This window comes from Denticeps clupeoides, chromosome 1 (assembly GCF_900700375.1).
Source record: "Denticeps clupeoides chromosome 1, fDenClu1.1, whole genome shotgun sequence".
In the NCBI taxonomy this organism is placed as follows: Eukaryota; Metazoa; Chordata; class Actinopteri; order Clupeiformes; family Denticipitidae; genus Denticeps; species Denticeps clupeoides.
The window spans coordinates 39,033,302-39,053,258 of NC_041707.1; the positions used below are offsets into that span (position 1 = coordinate 39,033,302).

The 19,957-nt window shown below is 50.2% G+C and overlaps 3 protein-coding genes across 3 annotated transcripts; 1 reads left to right on the forward strand and 2 right to left on the reverse strand.

Moving 5' to 3' along the window:
- Window positions 1-4,006: 4,006 nt before the first annotated feature.
- LOC114796230 (uncharacterized) lies at window positions 4,007-5,909 on the reverse strand. Its single transcript, XM_028990229.1, has 2 exons — window positions 5,679-5,909; window positions 4,007-4,909 (listed from the first exon to the last, which is right to left on the reverse strand). The coding sequence occupies exon 2, from the start codon at window positions 4,898-4,900 to the stop codon at window positions 4,079-4,081; it is 822 nt and encodes a 273-aa protein (XP_028846062.1). The 5' UTR covers window positions 4,901-4,909; window positions 5,679-5,909; the 3' UTR covers window positions 4,007-4,078.
- Window positions 5,910-7,512: 1,603 nt separating this feature from the next.
- Window positions 7,513-11,575, forward strand: reeld1 (reeler domain containing 1). Its single transcript, XM_028973389.1, has 5 exons — window positions 7,513-7,614; window positions 7,890-8,094; window positions 9,435-9,657; window positions 10,611-10,756; window positions 10,935-11,575. Exons 1-5 carry the CDS (start codon window positions 7,564-7,566, stop codon window positions 11,573-11,575), a joined length of 1,266 nt encoding a protein of 421 aa, XP_028829222.1. The 5' UTR covers window positions 7,513-7,563.
- A 648-nt stretch (window positions 11,576-12,223) lies between these two features.
- Window positions 12,224-17,978, reverse strand: LOC114793387 (uncharacterized). The gene is made up of 12 exons (XM_028985099.1): window positions 17,918-17,978; window positions 17,202-17,579; window positions 16,727-17,071; window positions 16,616-16,645; window positions 16,069-16,119; window positions 15,685-15,820; window positions 15,504-15,613; window positions 15,250-15,425; window positions 14,775-15,175; window positions 14,117-14,213; window positions 12,610-12,781; window positions 12,224-12,540 (listed from the first exon to the last, which is right to left on the reverse strand). The coding sequence occupies exons 1-12, from the start codon at window positions 17,949-17,951 to the stop codon at window positions 12,392-12,394; spliced, it is 2,079 nt and encodes a 692-aa protein (XP_028840932.1). The 5' UTR covers window positions 17,952-17,978; the 3' UTR covers window positions 12,224-12,391.
- Window positions 17,979-19,957: the final 1,979 nt, after the last annotated feature.

Below are 19,957 nucleotides of genomic sequence, written 5' to 3' on the forward strand. Positions count from 1 at the left end.
TATTTCTATAAGATGCTCAGGGTACGATTCCATGGATTGTTCTTTAGCACTAAAATCCTCATCGCCACAACTGACTATCCAGCCGACTCTCAGGGTCGGAACTGAGTTCACACTCTGCTTCTTAATCCATGGACGGTTCTCCATGCTTCTCATGGCTGTGTGTTGTTCCCCGTACTCCACCTAACCACGGCCGACCCTGATCTTTCTGTTCCAGCTTTGCCGGGAAAGAGAGGCGTTCCAGGCCACTTCAGGCCCACATTAAGGACATTAAGGAGAATTAATCTCTCAGAAAATTAGAAGATGGTGCCACAAAGATCTACAGTATTTAATGAAAATAAATTCTATGTACACTATTGTTCAAAGGTTTAGGGTAATTTAGAAATGTCATTTTCTGGATGCAAAATAATTATTTGGTCCAATAAAAAGTTATAAAATGGGTAAAAGCTTCTGTCCAGACATTGTTCAGGTTGTTAATGACTCTGGAAAAGTCTGTTAATGATGAAATATCAGCTTTATCAGCAACAACTAGTCTCGAGTTACAGTGGAATTTTTTCCCTTATCCAGAGCAACTTACAGTCAGTAGTTACAGGGACAGTCCCCCCCTGGAGACACTCAGGCTTAAGTGTCTTGCTCAGGGACACAATGGTAGTAAGTGGGGTGTAAACCTGGGACTTTGTGGACTTCTGGTTTGTAGGCAAGTGTGTTAGAATGTAACTTCCCTATTTCCTTATTTCATCATACATTTTCTTTGTAGAGCTGAAATTAGTTAAAAAAACAAAAAAATCCCACTAATTCCCACAATTTAGCATTTTTTCATACATTTTTTGCAATTTATTATGAAAAAACTTGTGGCGATGTATATGATTTTCTGTTGATGCTTTTTTATGATTCATAATCTTGAATTGGCTGTTCAAGGCAGAAGTAAAGAATTACCAATATAATTTTAATGGACATTTAAATGTATTCATGATTTTCTGCTCCACAGAGCAGAATTATACAGAAAAACATAAAAAATATATGTTTTAAGGACCATGAGTCAACATCTGTATTTCCAGCAGCCGCAGAGGAATAAAATGATTTAGTCCTTCGTAAACTGAGTAAACAGGCAGATCTGAGGGGTTTTCGATATGGACTTACTGTTCTGGATCTAATGGTCACTACGGAAAAATTGATATTCCTGAACAAAGTACATTTTGCGGGACAACAATGAAGAGACAAACATGGGTTTAGTTTGTTTTATTTTCTGCCACAGGCAACAATTTTTTTGTATTTTGTAGTGATGAACAGCATACAGTTCAGATGTATTACAAATAAATTTGACTTAATAAACAACAGCACATTCAGCCAATAGGTGCATGCCACTCTGTCGAGGGAGTGTCGGGTGGCCCTAGTTACATACGCTCTGGAAGAAAAAAAAAATTCCCGTATTGGAATCTCAGCATCTATAGACCCGGATCGCCCTCACGAATCCAGCCTCGGCCCCGCCCTCAGCATGGGCAGCCAGGGCGTGGCCTCTTTCCTGCGAGGGGAGCTCCCGAAAAGCGCACAGGCTGCACGTGCAGTGCGATTCGCGCTACATGCTCAACGGCTCCTGCTACTGGTGATTTTCGCAATTGCACCGCAAAGGGCCACTATTTTCAAACCAGCGCTAAGCGCGTCGCAGCACGCATAGGGCGTGTTTTCTACAGTTAAAAAAACAACGCAAGGCATCCTCAGGATTTACATGAATAAATATAAATAGACCAATAAAAAAGCATGATCTTAAAAACGTACTGAGACGCACAGGTCGACAGGAATCAGCATGTATGAGAGCAGTCAATCATTTTTCGAACATAATATTCTGGCTTACAGAAATAATTACACACCAACAAAAAGTTTAGCTAGTCTCTCTTCTTCCAGATACAGACAACCGCCAAGCTTTTGCTTCTTGTTTTATTTGCTCACATGAGTCCTGAGGACACCTGACCCTTCACTCGCCGACAAGCCCCGCGCTCAGCACCACTTTGAAAATAGTGGCCTCAGTGTCAAACCACACAGCACAGATATTAACATGCAAAAGTTCAACAATCAAAAAATGTCCAAATGATTTGGTGTCAGCAAATCAAGGGAAGACTTCTAACTACATTCAAAAGTGCTCGATGCGTGTGAAGTGCTGTGCAATGGATATGGTGGAACGTAGCATTACGTGGTCTAATGATATATTTCAATAGTGTAATATACTCTGTCGGTACCTCTGGTTTTATGTACATCTTTCACAAACAAGAAACAAGATTTAAACGAGAATTAAAGAGACAACATTTTCTAATATATGTATATTTACACACGTGTTGTTGTTTTTTTATTTATGGATGGGCAGGTATGCATCTAACTGTATTTTGTTACAAAATACAAAAATCTCTTGTAGGAAGAGTATCAAAAAAAAGCACAACATATCAATGTAAAAATGCTGCTACGCAAGGAGGCAACACCGGGGTGAAATTTGAACTCCGTACCCGCATCAATGAAAGGACTCGCTTACAAAAGGATGGACTGAATTAGCCGATGCAATTTTTACAATGTTGCTGAATGCGTAAAAAGACGTGAATTCATATTTAACGTAGAGACCTGAATACGTTGTGCGGTTTGTTTTTGTTCGGTTACGATGCCCTTTTCGCCGTGTTTGCTGGACTGTTGAGTTTGGTGCTCTTGAAAAGCCATGCCTCCACGAGGACATGTAGATACCATCCCTAGGTATGGCGTAATTTGCGGAAACACTGCCCATCCCACCGTAAAACTTCCATTAGTAGCATCAATAGCCCGGGTGTTTATTTCAATGGCCGGACATTCAGCACCAGGTTGGATTGGACACCCGTTTGCGCCGGACGTGGTCCGCGTCTTTGGCCAAATGGACACAGTGGATCTCAAAAAGGTGTAAACACGGCCCGTGCCGTGTGATATTTCATTTCAAAATACCAGCGGCTCAACATGAATTATTGATTGCACGGTAAAAAGAATAAAATAAAAAAATTTAAAGCTTGTTGAAAATTTTATTTTAAAAAAGCAAAATTCCTGTAGGTGTTTATTTTGTTTAATATTAATTGGCACCGTGTAAATGACGACTAACACAGTACTTCTTCCTGTTCTCCACATTGTTGCTTCACCATCACTTCATCGAGTAAAGCATGCACAATAAATATGGAGGAAACAAGGTTTTCCAAGTATATAAAACATGAACATCCGATTTACATAAAGCATTCTTATAAATGTCCGTACGCTCAATCTGGTGTGCGTACAGAAGTGCACTCTGCATGCAAATAATCAAATGACATAGAATCAATCACTGTAAAAATGTAAACATTTGACGTATTGGTGTAAAAAATACTTCGAAATCAGTGCGCAGTAACTAATGCATATAACTGTGATGATGGATTGTGACAATGAAACACTTTGAAAACGACACAATGGCTGGAATTAACCAACCAATGAAGGAAAAGTTGGCCGAGAGACGGACCAAAGGCTGAATAAAAGGCACAAAACTGAAATTTTGGTCAAAATGGGGATATGGCGAAGCCCCGGAGTTTCATGCAGCCCTAAGCCTTGTTTGGTGTGTAGGCCAGCGGCCCGTTTTTGAAATAAATACGTGGTTTTCGGGGTTTGGTTTTTTTTTTTGAGATCCACTGCTTTTTTTTTCTCTTTCTTTCGTTGTTCGGGCCCCCCGGAAGGCCAATTTGGGGCGGCGGGCCCGGGGAAATCTGGGCGCTGTAACGCACACCTGGCAATTTGGCAGTTAATGAAAGTTTTATGGTACAAGGAAGACGAAGTTGCACGTTGTTCCTACGCGACTGTTGCCCATTCACACACACACACACACACACACACACACGGGTTCAAACCAACACAAAAGTGTCAGGAAAGGAAAAGAAACGTCATGAAGCCAGAGTACTTACGTACCGGGTGAGACTAGCACCCCCCTTTCACTCGTTCATTATCTAGAGAATTAGAGGCTGCACCTCATTGGATGGTCGACGTGTTGCCCGCCCCCGTTCCCCCCGCCCGCCCTGCGCCGAGGACACGGAAATCCCGACACACTGGCCCCGGGTCAGTTGTGGACCTCGGTCCCTGTCTGCGCCTGGGGGCCCTCCCGGAGCACCAGCACGCACAGGAGCGGGTCGCCCGCCAGCCGCAGGGTCACCGCCGACAGGAAGGTGACGAGGAAGACCTCGCTGGGCTCCTCCGGCTGGTGGCCGAAGATGGAGCCCCGCACGGCGAAGTGCGGGATGAACAGGCCGAACAGGGTGAAGACGGCCAGCGCCAGCCGGCCCGCCCTCTTGGCGGTGTAGGCGCCGGGGTCCTGGGGCGCTTTGCACATGTAGGTGAAGACGCAGGTGAGGACGAGCATGACGGCGGCCAGCAGGCACCACGCCACGTACACGGAGACGCTCTCCAGCACCGGCGCCACGGTGATGTAGGCGACCAGGAAGACCCACTCGGTCGCCGAGACCAGCAGGGCGCCCAGCAGGAAGGACCAGTTGGCCAGGAGGACGGGATGCGTCTGGGACACGGTGGCCTCCAGCGCCACCAGCTGGTGGAAGTGCAGGCCGGAGAACTTCACCCCGAACCACAGGTAGAGCAGCAGGCGGCAGCGGAAGGCGGTGATGAGGCACATCCCCTTCAGCATGAGGACCACCAGGACCGAGTTGAGCACCAGCTCCAGCAGGTCGGTGAGGAGGAGGGAGATGACGAAGGCCGAGACCTGGCCGCCGCGCCGCAGGTGCAGGTACAGGCAGCGCAGCGCCCAGCCCAGGGCGGGGAGGCCCAGGCACACGCCGCCGAAGAGGAAGATGGAGACGGTGATCATCAGGGCGGGCAGCAGGTCGCCGAACTCCTCTTTCACGTCCACGTTCCTCTGCCCGTAATCCATGGCGCCGGACTGCGGAGGCAAAAGGGCAGAGAGGGCCGTCAAGCTCCGCCCATCCAAAGAAACGCTGCATTGTGGGATACCGTAACTACCACGCTTTCGTTGCTCTTTATCAGCTCTTTTGACGATTTCAGAAATGATGAGACGTTGGCAGTAGCCTAGCGGGTAACACACTCACCTACGAACCAGAAGAGCCAGGTTCAAATCCCACTTACTACCATCGTGTCCCTGAGCAAGACACTTAACCCTGAGTGTCTCCAGGGGGGACTGTCCCTGTAACTACTGACTGTAAGTCGCTCTGGATAAGGGCGTAAACGTTACGTTAAATGCTATATGAATACCGTACAGGAGGATTAAAGGCCGTTGTGAAGCTAGAACCCTGTGTGTGTGTGTACATGTATAATTGATGTATCTAGTGTTATTGCAGTCGGAGGGGACACGGCCGGGGGGACGGAGCCTGAGCCAGCATCCTTCCTTGGGACCAGGACCGGGGTGCAGACTCCAGGCCAGGCTGGCAGAGGGGTGGGGAGGATGCTGGGAAAAGCCCGGGCCCTGATTGGCTGCCCTCGCATCCTCCTGTATCAGCACCGACGACGCGCGCTTTGTCGCCGCCGGTCGTCGTGACGCGTTATAAGCGCATACGGCGTCTCGGCGGCGGGACGTACGCGTAATAACGTCCCCCGCGTCCCGGAGCGCCAGGACGACGCGCCGCATCACCACGCCGCCGTTACCGGGAAATGCCGCATTTCCGTCCCGGGAGGGGGGACAAGAAGACACGTACCTGCCTGCCTGCCTGCGTGTCAAATCCACCCGGTTCTTATCTCCCTCCGGCGCTCAAGATGCTCCGGACGCGGCGAGTCCGCGGGATTCGGAAAGGATGGGTGGGGTCGCGCCGCTCCCGGATCACGAGTTTCTCCCGCCGTGGTGACGTGGGAGTCGGTAGAGAGAGAGAGAGAGAGAGAGAGAGAGAGAGACCCCCAGCCGGACCTCCGCTCCACAAGCGTGACGTCAGAAGATGATGATGATGATGATGATGATGATGATGATGAGGATGAGGATGAGGACGCCAGGTTCAATGTGGTCGGGTGCGGGGGGGGGTCACCGGGGTCATGAACACAGTCCTTTGGGAGCAGAAGGATGGAAGCCACCTGTGACCTCCCCTGACAACGCGGCACCGGGGATCATGTTCACAGCGGCATTGATCTTGTTCTAATTAGGTGCACCACCCAAACAGAGCTCAATATCTTCTGCATATTATATATTGCAGAAGATTCGCTGACCCTCCACCCCGTACGTTGTCTGCAACAAGCATCTACACGAATTAAAGCTCACAGCTGCCGAGCCACTGGTCCAGAGAGAAGATGCAAATGGACACTGTATCTCTCCATTTCCAGGGGTCTTCCACCCCGTCTGACCCTGAGGCTCTCATCCATGCGTTCGTGGTCCTTCTCACTGGTCCGTCACACCAGGCTGCGTCCCTCCTGCTTTCTGGAGTTCACCCCCCTCCAACGTCCCCAAATCCCCCTCTGGACATTTCTCAAGAGCCACTTATTCCCTTCACGATGTATGTGGAGTTACCTTTTGGTTCCAGTGCTGCTGTGATTTTTATGATGTGGCAAAGCGGTGCAGATGAACAGAGGCCAAACAGGAAAGCCTAATGGTTTCCAGCAATTAGTGGCGGTGCTGGAAATCGCACGCCTCGATTATGAAATCTGACTCCCTTCTGTGTCTCGAGTGAGGCGTTTTCTGTGACATCTGCTTCTTCTGGGAATTGCCCTTGGTTCCATTAGCTCAGTACCCAATCTGTGCCAGTTGCTCGATTCGTCAAAATGCCATTTTTTTTCTCCACATTCATTTAATACGTAATTTAAAACTACTTCTAATCTAAAAAGTGCCTGAAGATTATGACATGATGCAAGGTGAGTCCCCGAGCAGGACACTTAACCCCGAATGATGTTATTATAGGGGTCCACACAATAACGTATTTCCATCCGATCAGGTAGTATTTTCTGAAGCGGGTTACAGGGTGAAGGACGACAACCTCCCGCATGACCTATGACCCTCAATGCGTCGCACACAAGACAGACGGCACGGCCGGCAGGTAGCGCCCCGCTGCGGTGCACCCTTCTAATGGAAAGACGAGGCTGGCGAATCAGAGGCCGAACAAGGAGAGCACCTTGGGTGAGAGAGCGGGGAGTCACGGCGCCACCTACAGGTAAATAAATAAAAAGCGCGAACACAACACACGACACCACACACATCAAGTGGCGCCAAATGGAACATTCTGAAGACATCTTTGAAGTATTAGAAGGACACCTAGACCCTTAACGGTGGGTCTGCAGGTTCCCCGGCCACAACAGACACTGTCCCTCATCCAACTTGGCAAATTTCTCCCTCAGTGGACAAGTTCCCAGTGGACTCGTCTGTGGTTTCTGTTGGAGGACAGATGTTCCTTCTGGAACCTGTTAATATCGTGTGCCTGGTAACAGTTTGTGTTCTGAAACACTCGTGCCGCATTTCTGCCGCATTTTCGCCCCCAGAACTGAATCTGTTTGTGTGTGTGTGTGTGTGTGTGTGTGTGTGTGTGTAACGGATTAGCGAAGCCGGATGTGATTGTGTCCGAGTTCCTGGTGGAGCGCGGCCACAGCTGTTCCGTCTCTCACTTCATGCCGGGCAGGGGGCCGAGAACGAGGGCGGAGGACCCTACACGGCGACAGGTACAGATCCCTCCGAATCCCTTTCCTTCTAGCCGGTTCTAGTTCCACGGCCTGGTGCGGTTCCTGCACGAGGAACCCTCTGAATCAGGACTCGCTTTTTTTTTAGGTGCCTCCACCAAACTGTTGGGTCACCTTTGTGTTGTTTCTTCTGCAGTCCGCTTCCAGAAACCTTATTCTGGCGAATCAGGACTTTTTGATCTTCATTCAATCGATACTCAGGAGGGGTGTAGTGTCCTCTGAGCCTGTGTGTGTGTGTGTGTGTGTGTGTGTTGCAGCTGAAGATGCACGTGCTGAAAGCGATGATTCCTGCCTGGTTGGTGTGTGTGATGTTGCGTCCCGTCGCGGGCTTCTCCCACGGTGCCGCGTCCTCGTCCTGCTGGGACATGAAGCCCGGACACGTCGGAGCCCAACGGGCGGACGCACACACACACACCACGCTCATCTTGCAGCCGGAGTACCTGCCGCGTCACACACTTACAGGTACGCACACACACACACACCATACAAACATACACACAGACGCCCTTTATCCAAAGTACAGTCCAGGGGGACAGTCCCCCAGGAGTAACTCAGGGTCAAATGTCTGGGACACAATGGCAGTAAGTGGGGCTTGAGCCTGTGACTTTGTGGTCTCCTGGTTTCTAGGCGAGTGTGTTACTCGGCACCAGCGCTGTGTTCAAAGGGACAAATCTTTCAAGCGAACGTACAGGATCGTCTTCCGTTAGACTCACCAGCTCAGGTGCTAAGTTCGCACACGACCCGACACGGCGTGTGACAAGCAGCGTTTAAAAGCTCACGACTCTCGTGGCGATTTGCGGGTGGGAATCCTTCGCCGAATGTACCGCGGGGAACGCGGTCGGCGAATGGATCACTCAGTGAAGCCCAATTCGCTGAGCAGGCCAGTTCAACAGCAGACCATAGAACAGGACATCGTCGTTTATAGACGACTTTATTTTCGTGTGAACTGAACTGAATCCTGAATCCCGTATCAGTTCGGGAAGTCGCAGTCGCCGAGCACCGACTGATTTGGCGAACGAAGCTTTTGAACGGATTTTTCTTTGCGAACTGATACTTGTGATTCGGTACATCTAAAAGAACTGCCACTCCAATAAGCTCTGCGGCCCTCCGTCCATTAACGGCATCTACTAGACGCCCCTATCCAGAACGACGTACAATCAGTAAATACAAATTTCAAATTCAATTCAAATTTCAAATTCTAATTTTATTTGTCACATACATGTCAGGAACTTCGACTCCTGCACCATAGAGAGCATCCTGACGGGAAATACCTCAACCTGGTTGAGCACCATGAAGGACAGGCGAGCCCTACAGAGGGTGGTTCGATCAGCCGAACGAATCATCCGTACCAAGCTCTACAGAGGGTGGGGGACAGTCCACCCCCCCTGGAGACACTCAGGGACCCCGCGAAGGGTTCCCTCTTCACGGGGTCTCCGATCCCAGTCGACTCTGTTCTCCTTCGTTGTCCCTGGCTGGTGGAACAACCGAGACTACCACCACCTTTAAGAAACGTTTAAAAACTCACTTGTTTAAAAACTATTATATATATATTTGTCCAGAACTTAACAATTCCAGCATGTTCTATTCCTGACAAGTTGGGCCTTATTAGTTTTTGTAAATTCAAAATCTAGAGAAACCGAATGAGAATTGCAGGTGTCCTCTTGTAAGTCGCTTTGGATAAAAGTGTCTGCCAAGTAAAAAGTAAAGTAAAGTAAAGTGTCCTGCTCAGGGACACGATGGTAGTAACTGGGTTTTGAACCTGGGTCACGCCCATGTTGGCCCTCTGGCCCTTGTTGCCGCAGTGACGGTGCGCAGCTCGCGGGCCTTCATGGGCTTCCTGCTGCAGGCGCGCTCCGTGCAGGGCGACCGCGTGGTGGGAGAGTTCATCCGACCGCCGCCCGGCACCAAGCTCATGGGCTGCGTCCGCGACGGGGACTCGCTCACACACTCCGACAAGCTGCTGAAGAAGAACATGTCTTTCACCTGGAGAGCCCCGGACCAGGCGGGCGGGGACCTGCACTTCTAGTGAGTGTGTGCGTGTGTGTGTGTGTGTGTGCGTGTGTGTGTGTGTTTGTGCATCTCATCTGGACCTGTTAAGCTGCATATGTATCTGCGCACATGTAAAGAGAACCACTGAAAACTCAGCATGGAACAGAAGCCATTTCTGGGCACAGAAACAAGCGTGGACCTGTTCTCTAGTGTCAGGTGAAGTGTCCTCTGGACGTACACACAGTATACAGTACAGACCAAAAGTTTGGACGCACCTTCCCATTCAACGTGTTTTCTTTATTTTCATGACCATTTACGTTGGTAGATTCTCACTGAAGGCATCAAAACTATGAATGAACACATGTGGAGTTATGTACTTAACAAAAAGTGGAGACCTGACCTCCACAGTCACCGGACCTGAACCCAATCCAGATGGTTTGGGGTGAGCTGGACCAACAAGTGCTAAACACCTCTGGGAACTCCTTCAAGACTGTTGGAAAAGCATTTCAGGTGACGACCTCTTGAAGCTCATCGAGAGAATGCCAAGAGTGTGCAAAGCAGTAATCAGAGCAAAGAAACTAGAATATAAAACATGTTTTCACTTATTTCACCTTTTTTTGTTAAGTCCATAACTCCACATGTGTTCATTCATAGTTTTGATGCCTTCAGTGAGAATCTACCAACGTAAATGGTCATAAAAATAAAGAAAACACATTGAATGAGAAGGTGTGTCCAAACTTTTCGCCTGTACTGTACATAAAACAAGAAAGAGGTTTTCTGTATCTTAAATAAGAGAAACTTATGAGACTTTCTGTTGGTGTGTTGGTGATTGACAGCTCCTGACAGATGCTTCTTCACCGTTCTAGATGTTTTAAACCTTCACATGCGTGCTTTGTGTTTTATCTACTCATTTATAGCCATTGAAAAGACGTTTTAGATGACAAATGCCTCCATTGCACGATAATATAAGACCATTCTCTCGTCACCAGTCTCACAGTAGTGCAGTCCTACTTTGTCTACTGGTCTCACATCAAGTCTGCCGTGGTGCATGATGGGACACGTAGTACTCCGAGGGTCGAAACAGTCCAAGAAGTATCGCGGGACGGACCAAGCAGCCTCCAAAGCCTCGGCTCAGGTAAATTAGAGGTGGTGTAGACGCAACTGTGCTCTGGTGCGAAACGCGTGTGTGTTTACGCGGGTTTATACGGGTTTTTTTATAAAACCAGGCCAATATTAACAGTAATAATGCAGGGTTTAACGTCAATTAACGAAATTAACGTCAATTCAGTCTGCCTCTGATTTTACCCCAACAGCAACAAACCTACAGAGCAGAAGCCCACCCGAGGACCCGCACACCCCCACTCACACGCCCGCACCACTGCCATTTCACCAGCACACCACGCACCCAAACACCGACACACACGCCAGCGTGCAGACGGCCGATCCAGGCCCGGCAAACGGCATAAATGCACACGCCGCGCCTGCTGGAAACACGACCGCTCACTCGTACCACCCACAGACCCAGGAGGAGCCCACCGGTGAGGACACCGGGCCCACTACAGCCCTCCCAGCAGCCTCCCCCGTTCCCCGCCTCTCCATCTCGGACCCTCTCCCCACGCCAGCCCACCACGAACCCACGAGAGCGCAGCCCGACCCGTCCGAACGGCCCCCGGGCGTGGAGGGGGAGGAGCCGCGGGCCGAGCTGGGCCTGCTGCTGAGCTGCTCCGCCGGCCTGGGGGTGGTCCTGACGGCGGGCCTGAGGTGCCTGCACCGGCGCCACTGCCGCAGGCACAGCGGGGTGTCCCTCCACGAGCGCCATCGCCATCGGCGCCGCGACACGGGCGTCGTCCACGTCCAGGAGGGCGGCGACCTGGTGCAGGTGCGCAGGATCCGGCAGAACAGCTTCCTGGTGCTGCAGGGCGAGGACGACCTCCTGACCCCGCCGGGATCCTGAGGAGCAGGCCGCGTGGAGTCGCCACGTTCCCCTCGCACTTCTCCAAGACGAAGAAACTTCAACGCCGGTCTGACTGTACAGATGAGCAGCAGCGACTCTTGTGTCGGGTTGCCGTACGCGCACCGGTGTAGGTCTGGATTTATAAATAAATATTTATATATAAAATCGTATTTTAACGCTTGCCATGTGCAAGTTCAATTAAACCATATTACTGTGTGACAACGTGACGTTTGAATACGTGCTTATTGACGCCGGTCAGAACCGCCAAGCGAACTCTTTCATCAGGCTGCTTTGTGACAGTTGGGACACCTACATTTACAGCATTTACCAGACACCCTTATCCAGAGGGACTTACAATCAGTAGTTACAGGGACAGTCCCCCCCTGGAGACACTCGGGGTTAAGTGTCTTGCTCAGGGACACGATGGTAGTAAGTGGGATTTGAACCTGGGTCTTCTGGTTCATAGGCGAGTGTGTTACCTACTAGGCTACTACCACCCTTATGTTCATACACTTATGTTCAAGGCCAGAACCACGCCTTGGGCCACGTCACCATCCTTCCCTCCTCATCCAGTGTAGTGAAGCGCGTGTAACCTGGTTACATCAGACGGGTCGGTAATGATTGGTAATGATTGGTAATGATTGGTAATGACTGGCACCAGTGTTATCTTTATTAAACAAAACCACACGGGTCACAGAGGGGAAGGTGTCAACAGGAAACGAGCCACAGCGACTTCGGTCTGGATATACGGTCGAGTAGGAAAGGAAGGCGCTTTAAATGCAGCGGATTCATCAGCCACAGCGCAGACGACAGCATCTACAGGAGAGCGGAGGGCAGCCTGGCGTATCGGAACTCCGATCTTCTCGTCTTGTACAGCGTCACGCCGCACACCATGCCAACGGCGGCCAGGAGGCAGCCGGCGACGAGGAGGAGGTTGAGGTCGGGGCTCGGCCCGTCACCGACGACTTGTAGGACAGAACAAACGTGGTGAGAATATAAAAATGTCCAAAAAACGTGTCAAAACCAGGACTCACGGCCGGTGGAGCTCCTTCTGAGACGCAGCGGGCCCTGGGAGATGAGGTGGCTGGCGGTCTGGAGGACGGCCCCTCGCTTGGAGAGGGAGTGTCCGGTGTCCGTGCAGCCGCGGGCGCACCTGCTCCGCGGGTTTCCGGCGTCACACAGGATCACCGAGCAGGTGACGAAGACCTGAAAAGGTCCAATCCAGAACAATCTACATTCATTGTCTTGTTGGAGTGTCCAAATTCCGATGCTTGATGAATTTGTCAGTATTCGGTTGAATTCCACCGATACTCGACTTTAACAACGGTCACCGTCCCTGAGCTACACACATGTCCACAGCATGATGGAACCTTTAATTCAAGGACCTTCTTCCGCCATGTAGAGCACTTTCGCTTGACCAGATAACTCAGTTCTGGTCTCCTCAGTCCAAAGCACTTTTAAAAATGAATACACCAGATACACCTTCTGCTAAAAGACCTTCTCGCAGGTCTTTGGAGGTGACCTGTGGGCATTAATGGTGGCATTTGGTCACCTCAAATACATTTTCTCATCACTGGATGCGCTTATGTTTAACGAGCTTAACCAGCTAATCCAGCCTATTTGGCGCTGAATATATTCAGTGTTGAGCAGTTACATGCATTCAAGTCCAACTAACTAAAAACTTTGTTCTGAAAGCCCCCGTCCCCTTACTCAAAAGTTCCTAAGAAATAAAATACACGCCACCGATACCTTAGGTGGCGAAAGGTTGACAAACGTGTCCAGATGACCATATATGGAGAAAACGGTTAACGAATCAGGTTAGCTGAGATTCTCCGTCGCTACTGTGCCTGTTATTAGGATCTGGCAGGTTCGGAGATGGAAGAAGACGGACCTGGCATCGAAGACAGGGACATCACCTCCAACATCATGGAGCAGCAGCCGTGCGTCCCAAATGAGACCAGTCCCCCCGTGCAGTGTACCAATGTCATGCTCCAAATGACCAGAGGACACGGTTCAAGTCTGAAGACGAGCCGAAATGATCGGCAAGAGAAGAGGTCCGGCATTCGAACCCAGCCACAAATGGGTCAGAACCTACTGCAGGCGCTGTGAACAGGCGAGATGCTTCAAGAGACACCCCGTCCGGAGAAACGAAACAGAAGACCTCAAGCACGCCGGCACAGGGATCAGAGGGACCTGCGTGGCCCTCATCTGAGCCAGCAGAGGAACCGTCCATTCAGAAGAAGCCCCATGGTGGACATGGACAGCTGAACATCTGACCACTGAACACGCTGTCTCGTACTGCGACTGTGAATATTTCATCACCGTACATCGTATTACAAAATAAATATATGCGGTAGCCCACTGTAAATTTTTGGTCTACTGCAATATTTTTAAGTGAATAAAACATCACGTACAGTCCTGAACAAGTATTCCAATTTTTTTTATGTTAGTTTGGGCTCAGAACTTTTCCCAACCTGCAGGGTTTAAAGACTGATATCAGAGGTCGGAGGAGAGTGTGAAGACTGGTCAGAAAGACGTTACCTGGTCATGCAGCCCGATGAACTTGAAAGCCTCCATCTCAAGCTGAACCTTCGACTGGTGGCTGGTGTAGAACTTCACCGTCTGATCGACTTTGCAGCTGCGAAAGGCGAGACGTTAACACCCGTTGGTTCCGTACATGCAGTAAATTGGTCAGTTTTTATCCTAATGGTTCTTCGGTAAGAGCACCGCGACACGCACGGTGTCACTGGCTCACATGTTTCCACAGCATTTATTATTCAAATGTGAAACAGAACGGCAAAAATTGGCGAAACAATTGGGATGGTAGTATCCTAGTGGGTAACACACTGGCCTATGAACCAGAAGACCCGGGTTCGAATCCCACTTACTACCATTGTGTCCCTGAGCAAGACACTTAACCCTAAGTTGCTCCAGGGGGGGACTGTCCCTGTAAATACTGATTGTAATTCGCTCTGGATAAGGGCGTCTGATAAATGCTGTAAATGTAAATGTAAAAATGAAACAACCAAAATCGATTCATATTCGATCTAATTAACTACCGATCGCAAGTCGCTCGGGAATAATGTAAACGTCCGGCCGGGTGTGGAACTCTGTCACTGCCTTTGTTGGCTTCACTGGTCCAACGTTGGTTAATAAATAGACCGGAGGCGCGTGGGAAGGACGCTGAAGCATCACGTACCCGTCCCGGATGATGGGGTAGGTGAGCGCCTCCTCCTGGCCGTCGCTGGGAGCAGCGCTGCACGACTCGATGAACAGCTCCGTGTTGGGAACCGAGGATCTGGACTCAATCTGCATGAACATCATGTCGTGCAGCTCGTACACCAGCGGGTAGGACTGGGGGTCCCTCATCTTTACGAAGCTCTTCGTCGCGAAGAACTCGAACTGGTAGGTGAACGTGCCGAAGCCGTTCTGGACGAAGGTGAGGGGAGGCCTGTGGGCCTGGAACTGGACCGTCACAAGGCCCTTCTTGGGGTACTTGCAGTAGAACTGGATCTCCACCTCGTTCCTCCTGGTAATGATGTCGTGCGCCTCGTCAGACGACACAATCTCGTTCTTGAAGACGATGTTGTCTTCGTCTTCCTTTTGAGAAAGGGACAGGTGCAGCGTCAAGCATGAAAGCAGGAGGGTGCAGGGGACGAGCGAAGTGTCCTCACCTCCATCAGAGTGCCACAGGTGCTCAGGGAGAACGTGGCCAGGACGCGAGTGGCGTCCGAGTACAGCGTGCACGAGGGGTCGTTCAGACGCAGGTGGTCTTCGTGGGGACCAATCACGCCAGACTTTTCCACCTCCACCGTCATGCTGTCCTCGTTGCACGTCACCTTGGCGGTGGCTTTTGTGGACACACAGGCCTGATGTTATTTCACGCGGCTACGGCGGCATATCGATATTTGAAGGCGTTTCCACGTACGGGACTGGACGCAGCTGTACGTGACGTTCAGGTATTTGTAGGTCCCGAAGCAGGGATCGCCGAAGGCCGCGTTTGAGGACTGCACCGCACACGAGCTCTTCCCACGACACCTGCGCAAGAAGGAACACGCCCGGTCAGCCGGTCCGTGTACCGGCGCTGGGTCATTACGAGCCGAACCCACTTTTGGTCCGTAACCGTGAACGAGTTGGGCGCGTGGCAGTCGGCGAGGCTGATTTGACCGAGCGGCCGTCCGTCAGAGCAGGTCACCGCGTCTGTCCTTCCGTAGTTGGCGGTCACAATGCGTATGGCCTCAGTTCCTGTAATGGGACAGTTGCTCTCGGTGAGAAACGGGCGTAGGAGAAACTAGGTGCCTTGCGGGTAAAACACTCGCCTACGAACCAGAAGACCCGGGTTCAAACCCCACTGAGCAGGACACTTAACCCTGAGTGTCTCCAGGGGGGGACTGTCCCTGTAACTACTGACTGTAAGTCGCTCTGGATAAGGGCGTAAATGTAGCGTTATAAAGCGTTCGGAGTTTTATTTTAAAATAAAAGGAAATACCCACCACAGTCAATTTTCCCCTCATCTCCTTCGCATGTGACGCTGGACCTAATCGCTGTGGACGAAATGCACAATAATAAATAAACAATGATACAGTAACAACAACAACAGCAATAATAATAATCATAATAATAATAACACAAAGAAAAATAAACAATGGCATTAATAGTAATAGTAATAATGTTAATAATAATGTTTATTGTAGTCGGTATAGTAATAATGTACAGTGCTGTGCGAACACAAATAGTACTAATTAATACGATAATATCACGATAATCTACTGAGATACTGTACAAAATGTAAATACAAGACGCTGTGTGTGAACCGTGTGGACCACATTACATTAATAAATCAGCCAAAACAACTGAATTTTGCATACAAATATATCGATATTTCAATATAATGTCACCGCGTAAAATACCGCGCCGTTTTCCAACACCCCTACTAATTAAAACGTGAGGTGAGGTGGTAATGTTGCTGCGGAGAGATGAACTGGAGACGCCAGGCGTTGATGGATCTGCGAGGGACGCATGAGGAAGTGTTTGGCTCACCTTGATTCCTTCGGCCTGGGCCGTCCACCACTGCAACAACAAGCGTGGGGAGACGGGGCTGGTCAGAGGTCCGTATTTACGATATGTACGATAGACCAGTCTCTCTCTCACCATCGTGGCAGAGGAACGGCCGCAGCGCAGAACAGACCTCGTCGTTCCACTGGCCGGAGGTCCACGTCCACATCTCCACGCAGCTCTCCGCGCGGCCCAGGAAGTTGTTGGGCTCGCCGGGAATCCAGTTGGCGAACGAGGACTCGTCCTGGTCCGACCACCGCCACGCGTCCCTGGACAGGCCGATCCAGGCCCCGCCCGGCGCCGGGAGCAGCGCCTGCACCTGCTGGTTCTCCGGCTGGTTCCTCACCGTGGCCAGGTCAGTGTGGTGGGCCCTGCAGTAGCTCCTCGCTTCGCTCCAGCTCTTAGGATCCGGGACCAGGACGAAACGGACAGATCCCACTTCTGTTTGGACACAATTACATTCTCAGCGACAGATTTGACTAAATTCATACGAATATTTCAGCATCTTCTTGAATAAGTAATGAGCGCATTAAACATTCATTAAAAGTGGAAAACCATACGAGATGTTTACCATTAAAGCAGACAAACGGTTTAGGGACACTGCAGTCCAAATCGATCCACCGTCCACTGGAATGGATCTGGACGCAGTGCTCGCTGCTCGCCAGGTTATTGGGCTCCCCGTCCCACCAGTTGGCGAAGCCGGTCAGAGCGTCCCCCCCGGCGCTCCACTTCCAGCTGCCGACGTCGTCGTACAGGCCGATCCAGACCCTGTCCCCGGCGGGGACCTGCGCGCTGGCGGCCGCCGCTTCGTCCGGGCCGGCGATGGCGGCCAGGTCCACGTAGTTCTGCCTGCAGAAGGCCTGCGCGTCCGTCCAGGTCTTGGCCTCGCCCACGTAGTGGTACCGGTGGCCGGCGACGGAGGGGTCCGAGGCCGAGAGGGTCCAGAGTCCTGTATGGAAACAGGGATTTTGGAAGGTTCCAGACTTGGTGACCTGGTTCATGTCGTTCCACATTTCAACTTCCGAATCCAACAAGTCCGTTTCCGCGCCGTCTCATCAAACCAATTCATTCATGAAACCACCAGCAACGAATTCAGGTTTGGAGCAAGCTGCCTGTTGCCTGGCAACTGCATCTGAGGTCAAGGTCAGTGTTCAAAATCCAAACAAATCAAACTGTATTTCTATTAATGCTGAAAAACTGTCCTGAAAGATTCATATTTACAGCAACACAGATACCGTAGACATAAATGATCATTGATCACAATCGATCGCGAAACAATTTCCTCACCTGATAAAAGCAGCAGGTCCACCGGCGGAGACATGATGGCAGCGCCGGCGTGCTCTGCGGTGGAAGGAGGCGGGAGGTCTTTATGAAGGATGGAGATGGCATGAGGAAAGCGGGTGGGAAAATTGATATTCTCCGGGCAACATGTGCCCGTATGAATTTCATCTCCACCACAGACAACTGTCGCATTGTTCTGCTCTGTCCCCGGATTCCACTCGAGACACGTTATCTCCTCTCGCCGTGGACGTGGTATTAAAGATCAGTCCAATGCAACAGAGAACTGGTCCGTGATGGACACGTCTCACGTCTGCAAAACGGCTGCTCATCTAAACCCTGTCAGCGTTGCGTCATGTTGGACCAACGAAAAAACTGGAAATATGATACTTGGTGTTTGCATTTTTTTTTTTTACTAATCTGAAAACTCTATATACAATCCGGCCTGTGTGTGTGTGTGTGTGTGTGTGTGTGTAATTTAATCTCAGTATAAATTACAACTGTCCCGTAAAGGCCTCAGTAACTGCACCTGCGAACCTACCGAGGCGTGGACCTTCACCGAAACCGACGGAGGAGCAGCCAAGACGCCGCGCGGTAACTCTGGAGGAGCTGCAGAGGTCCGTGGCCGGGACGTTTCCCATCACTGATGCCAATCATGGGGAAGAACGTAATTCTGCTGATTCAACCAAACCCGACCTTGCGGAGAAGGACATGCCCAGATATGATGTTTGATGTTCTCGCAGGGTCCGTTTAATGCCATTCCACTGCAGCTTGCAGGAAAAAAGTTCTACAGTTACGGAACGGTACGAGGAACGACAGAAAATACGTTCGGGAATGTAACCAGGAAGGTGAGTATAAAAAAAAAACGAACCGTCCATCATCTTTTCCGGGTATTTGAGACGCTCCTACTATGTTACACCACTGGTGCAGAGCCAGGTCTCCGTGCAGGTCTACAAGGAGAACATTCATCCATGAACAGACCCAGAGCAGAAGACATGAGCATGGAGATTACGTCCAACTCCAGCCGTGTCCAGCTGTTGATTGGATTCCTGCACACTTTCCACTTCTAGACATAGTTGGTGGTTGTAGCCTAGTGGGTAACACACTCGCCTATGAACCAGAAGACCCAGGTTCAAACCCCACTTACTACCATTGGGTCCCTGAGCAAGACACTTGACCCTGAGTGTCTCCAGGGGAGGGGACTGTCCCTGTAACTACTGATTGTAAGTCACTCTGGATAAGGGCGTCTGGTAAATGCCAGAAATATAAATGTAGACATAGACTTGGGAGCAGAAAAACACTTTTTTTTATACCAAACATATATTCTGATTATATACGGGATTTCAAATGTGTTTATTTTTTTGCCATTGTCACACAATGAAATGTGTCCTCTGCTTTTAACCATAACCTTTGGTGAGCAGTGGGCAGCCATGAAAGCTGCCCGGGGACGGTACCTTCACCTGGGGGACCCTATGGCGCTTTTGGATTCGAACCGGTGACCTCAAATTTTAGCTAATTTCTGAAGGCCTTTTAGTGACTTTGGACCTCCAGCTCCAGCCCTGAAGGTCTCTGTTCCACCAGACACAATTTAGGCCAGTAAAATGTTAAATGGTGGGGGTGCTGATCCGCTGGTTTGATCTTGGGACCCACCATCACCCCTTAATGAGAAGTCGCGACACAAAACCTCAATTTATTTAAACCTGAATGAAAATATAATGATGAACCAAAATGACCGGTAAGTGGCGATGCTAGAGGGTAATACTCCCCTTTACACCCAATTATGCATTTTAATTAAAACCAAAACCCTTCAACACCAATCCTGTTAAATTGGAGGCGGATGCTCTTAACCCTGCGCCCCAGTGACCTCTGCTGACCTGGTGAAGGCCACCGGTGATGCCGGCGTGATCCGAAGTAGACGACACGAGCATATTACGCAACTCTCAAGCGCAAGCATGGCCACTGGGAACCCAGAGTAACGTGCGAGCAACGAAACAAATGCACCCAACATAAAACTTCTGTTTTTATATATACAGGTCCTTCTCAAAAAAT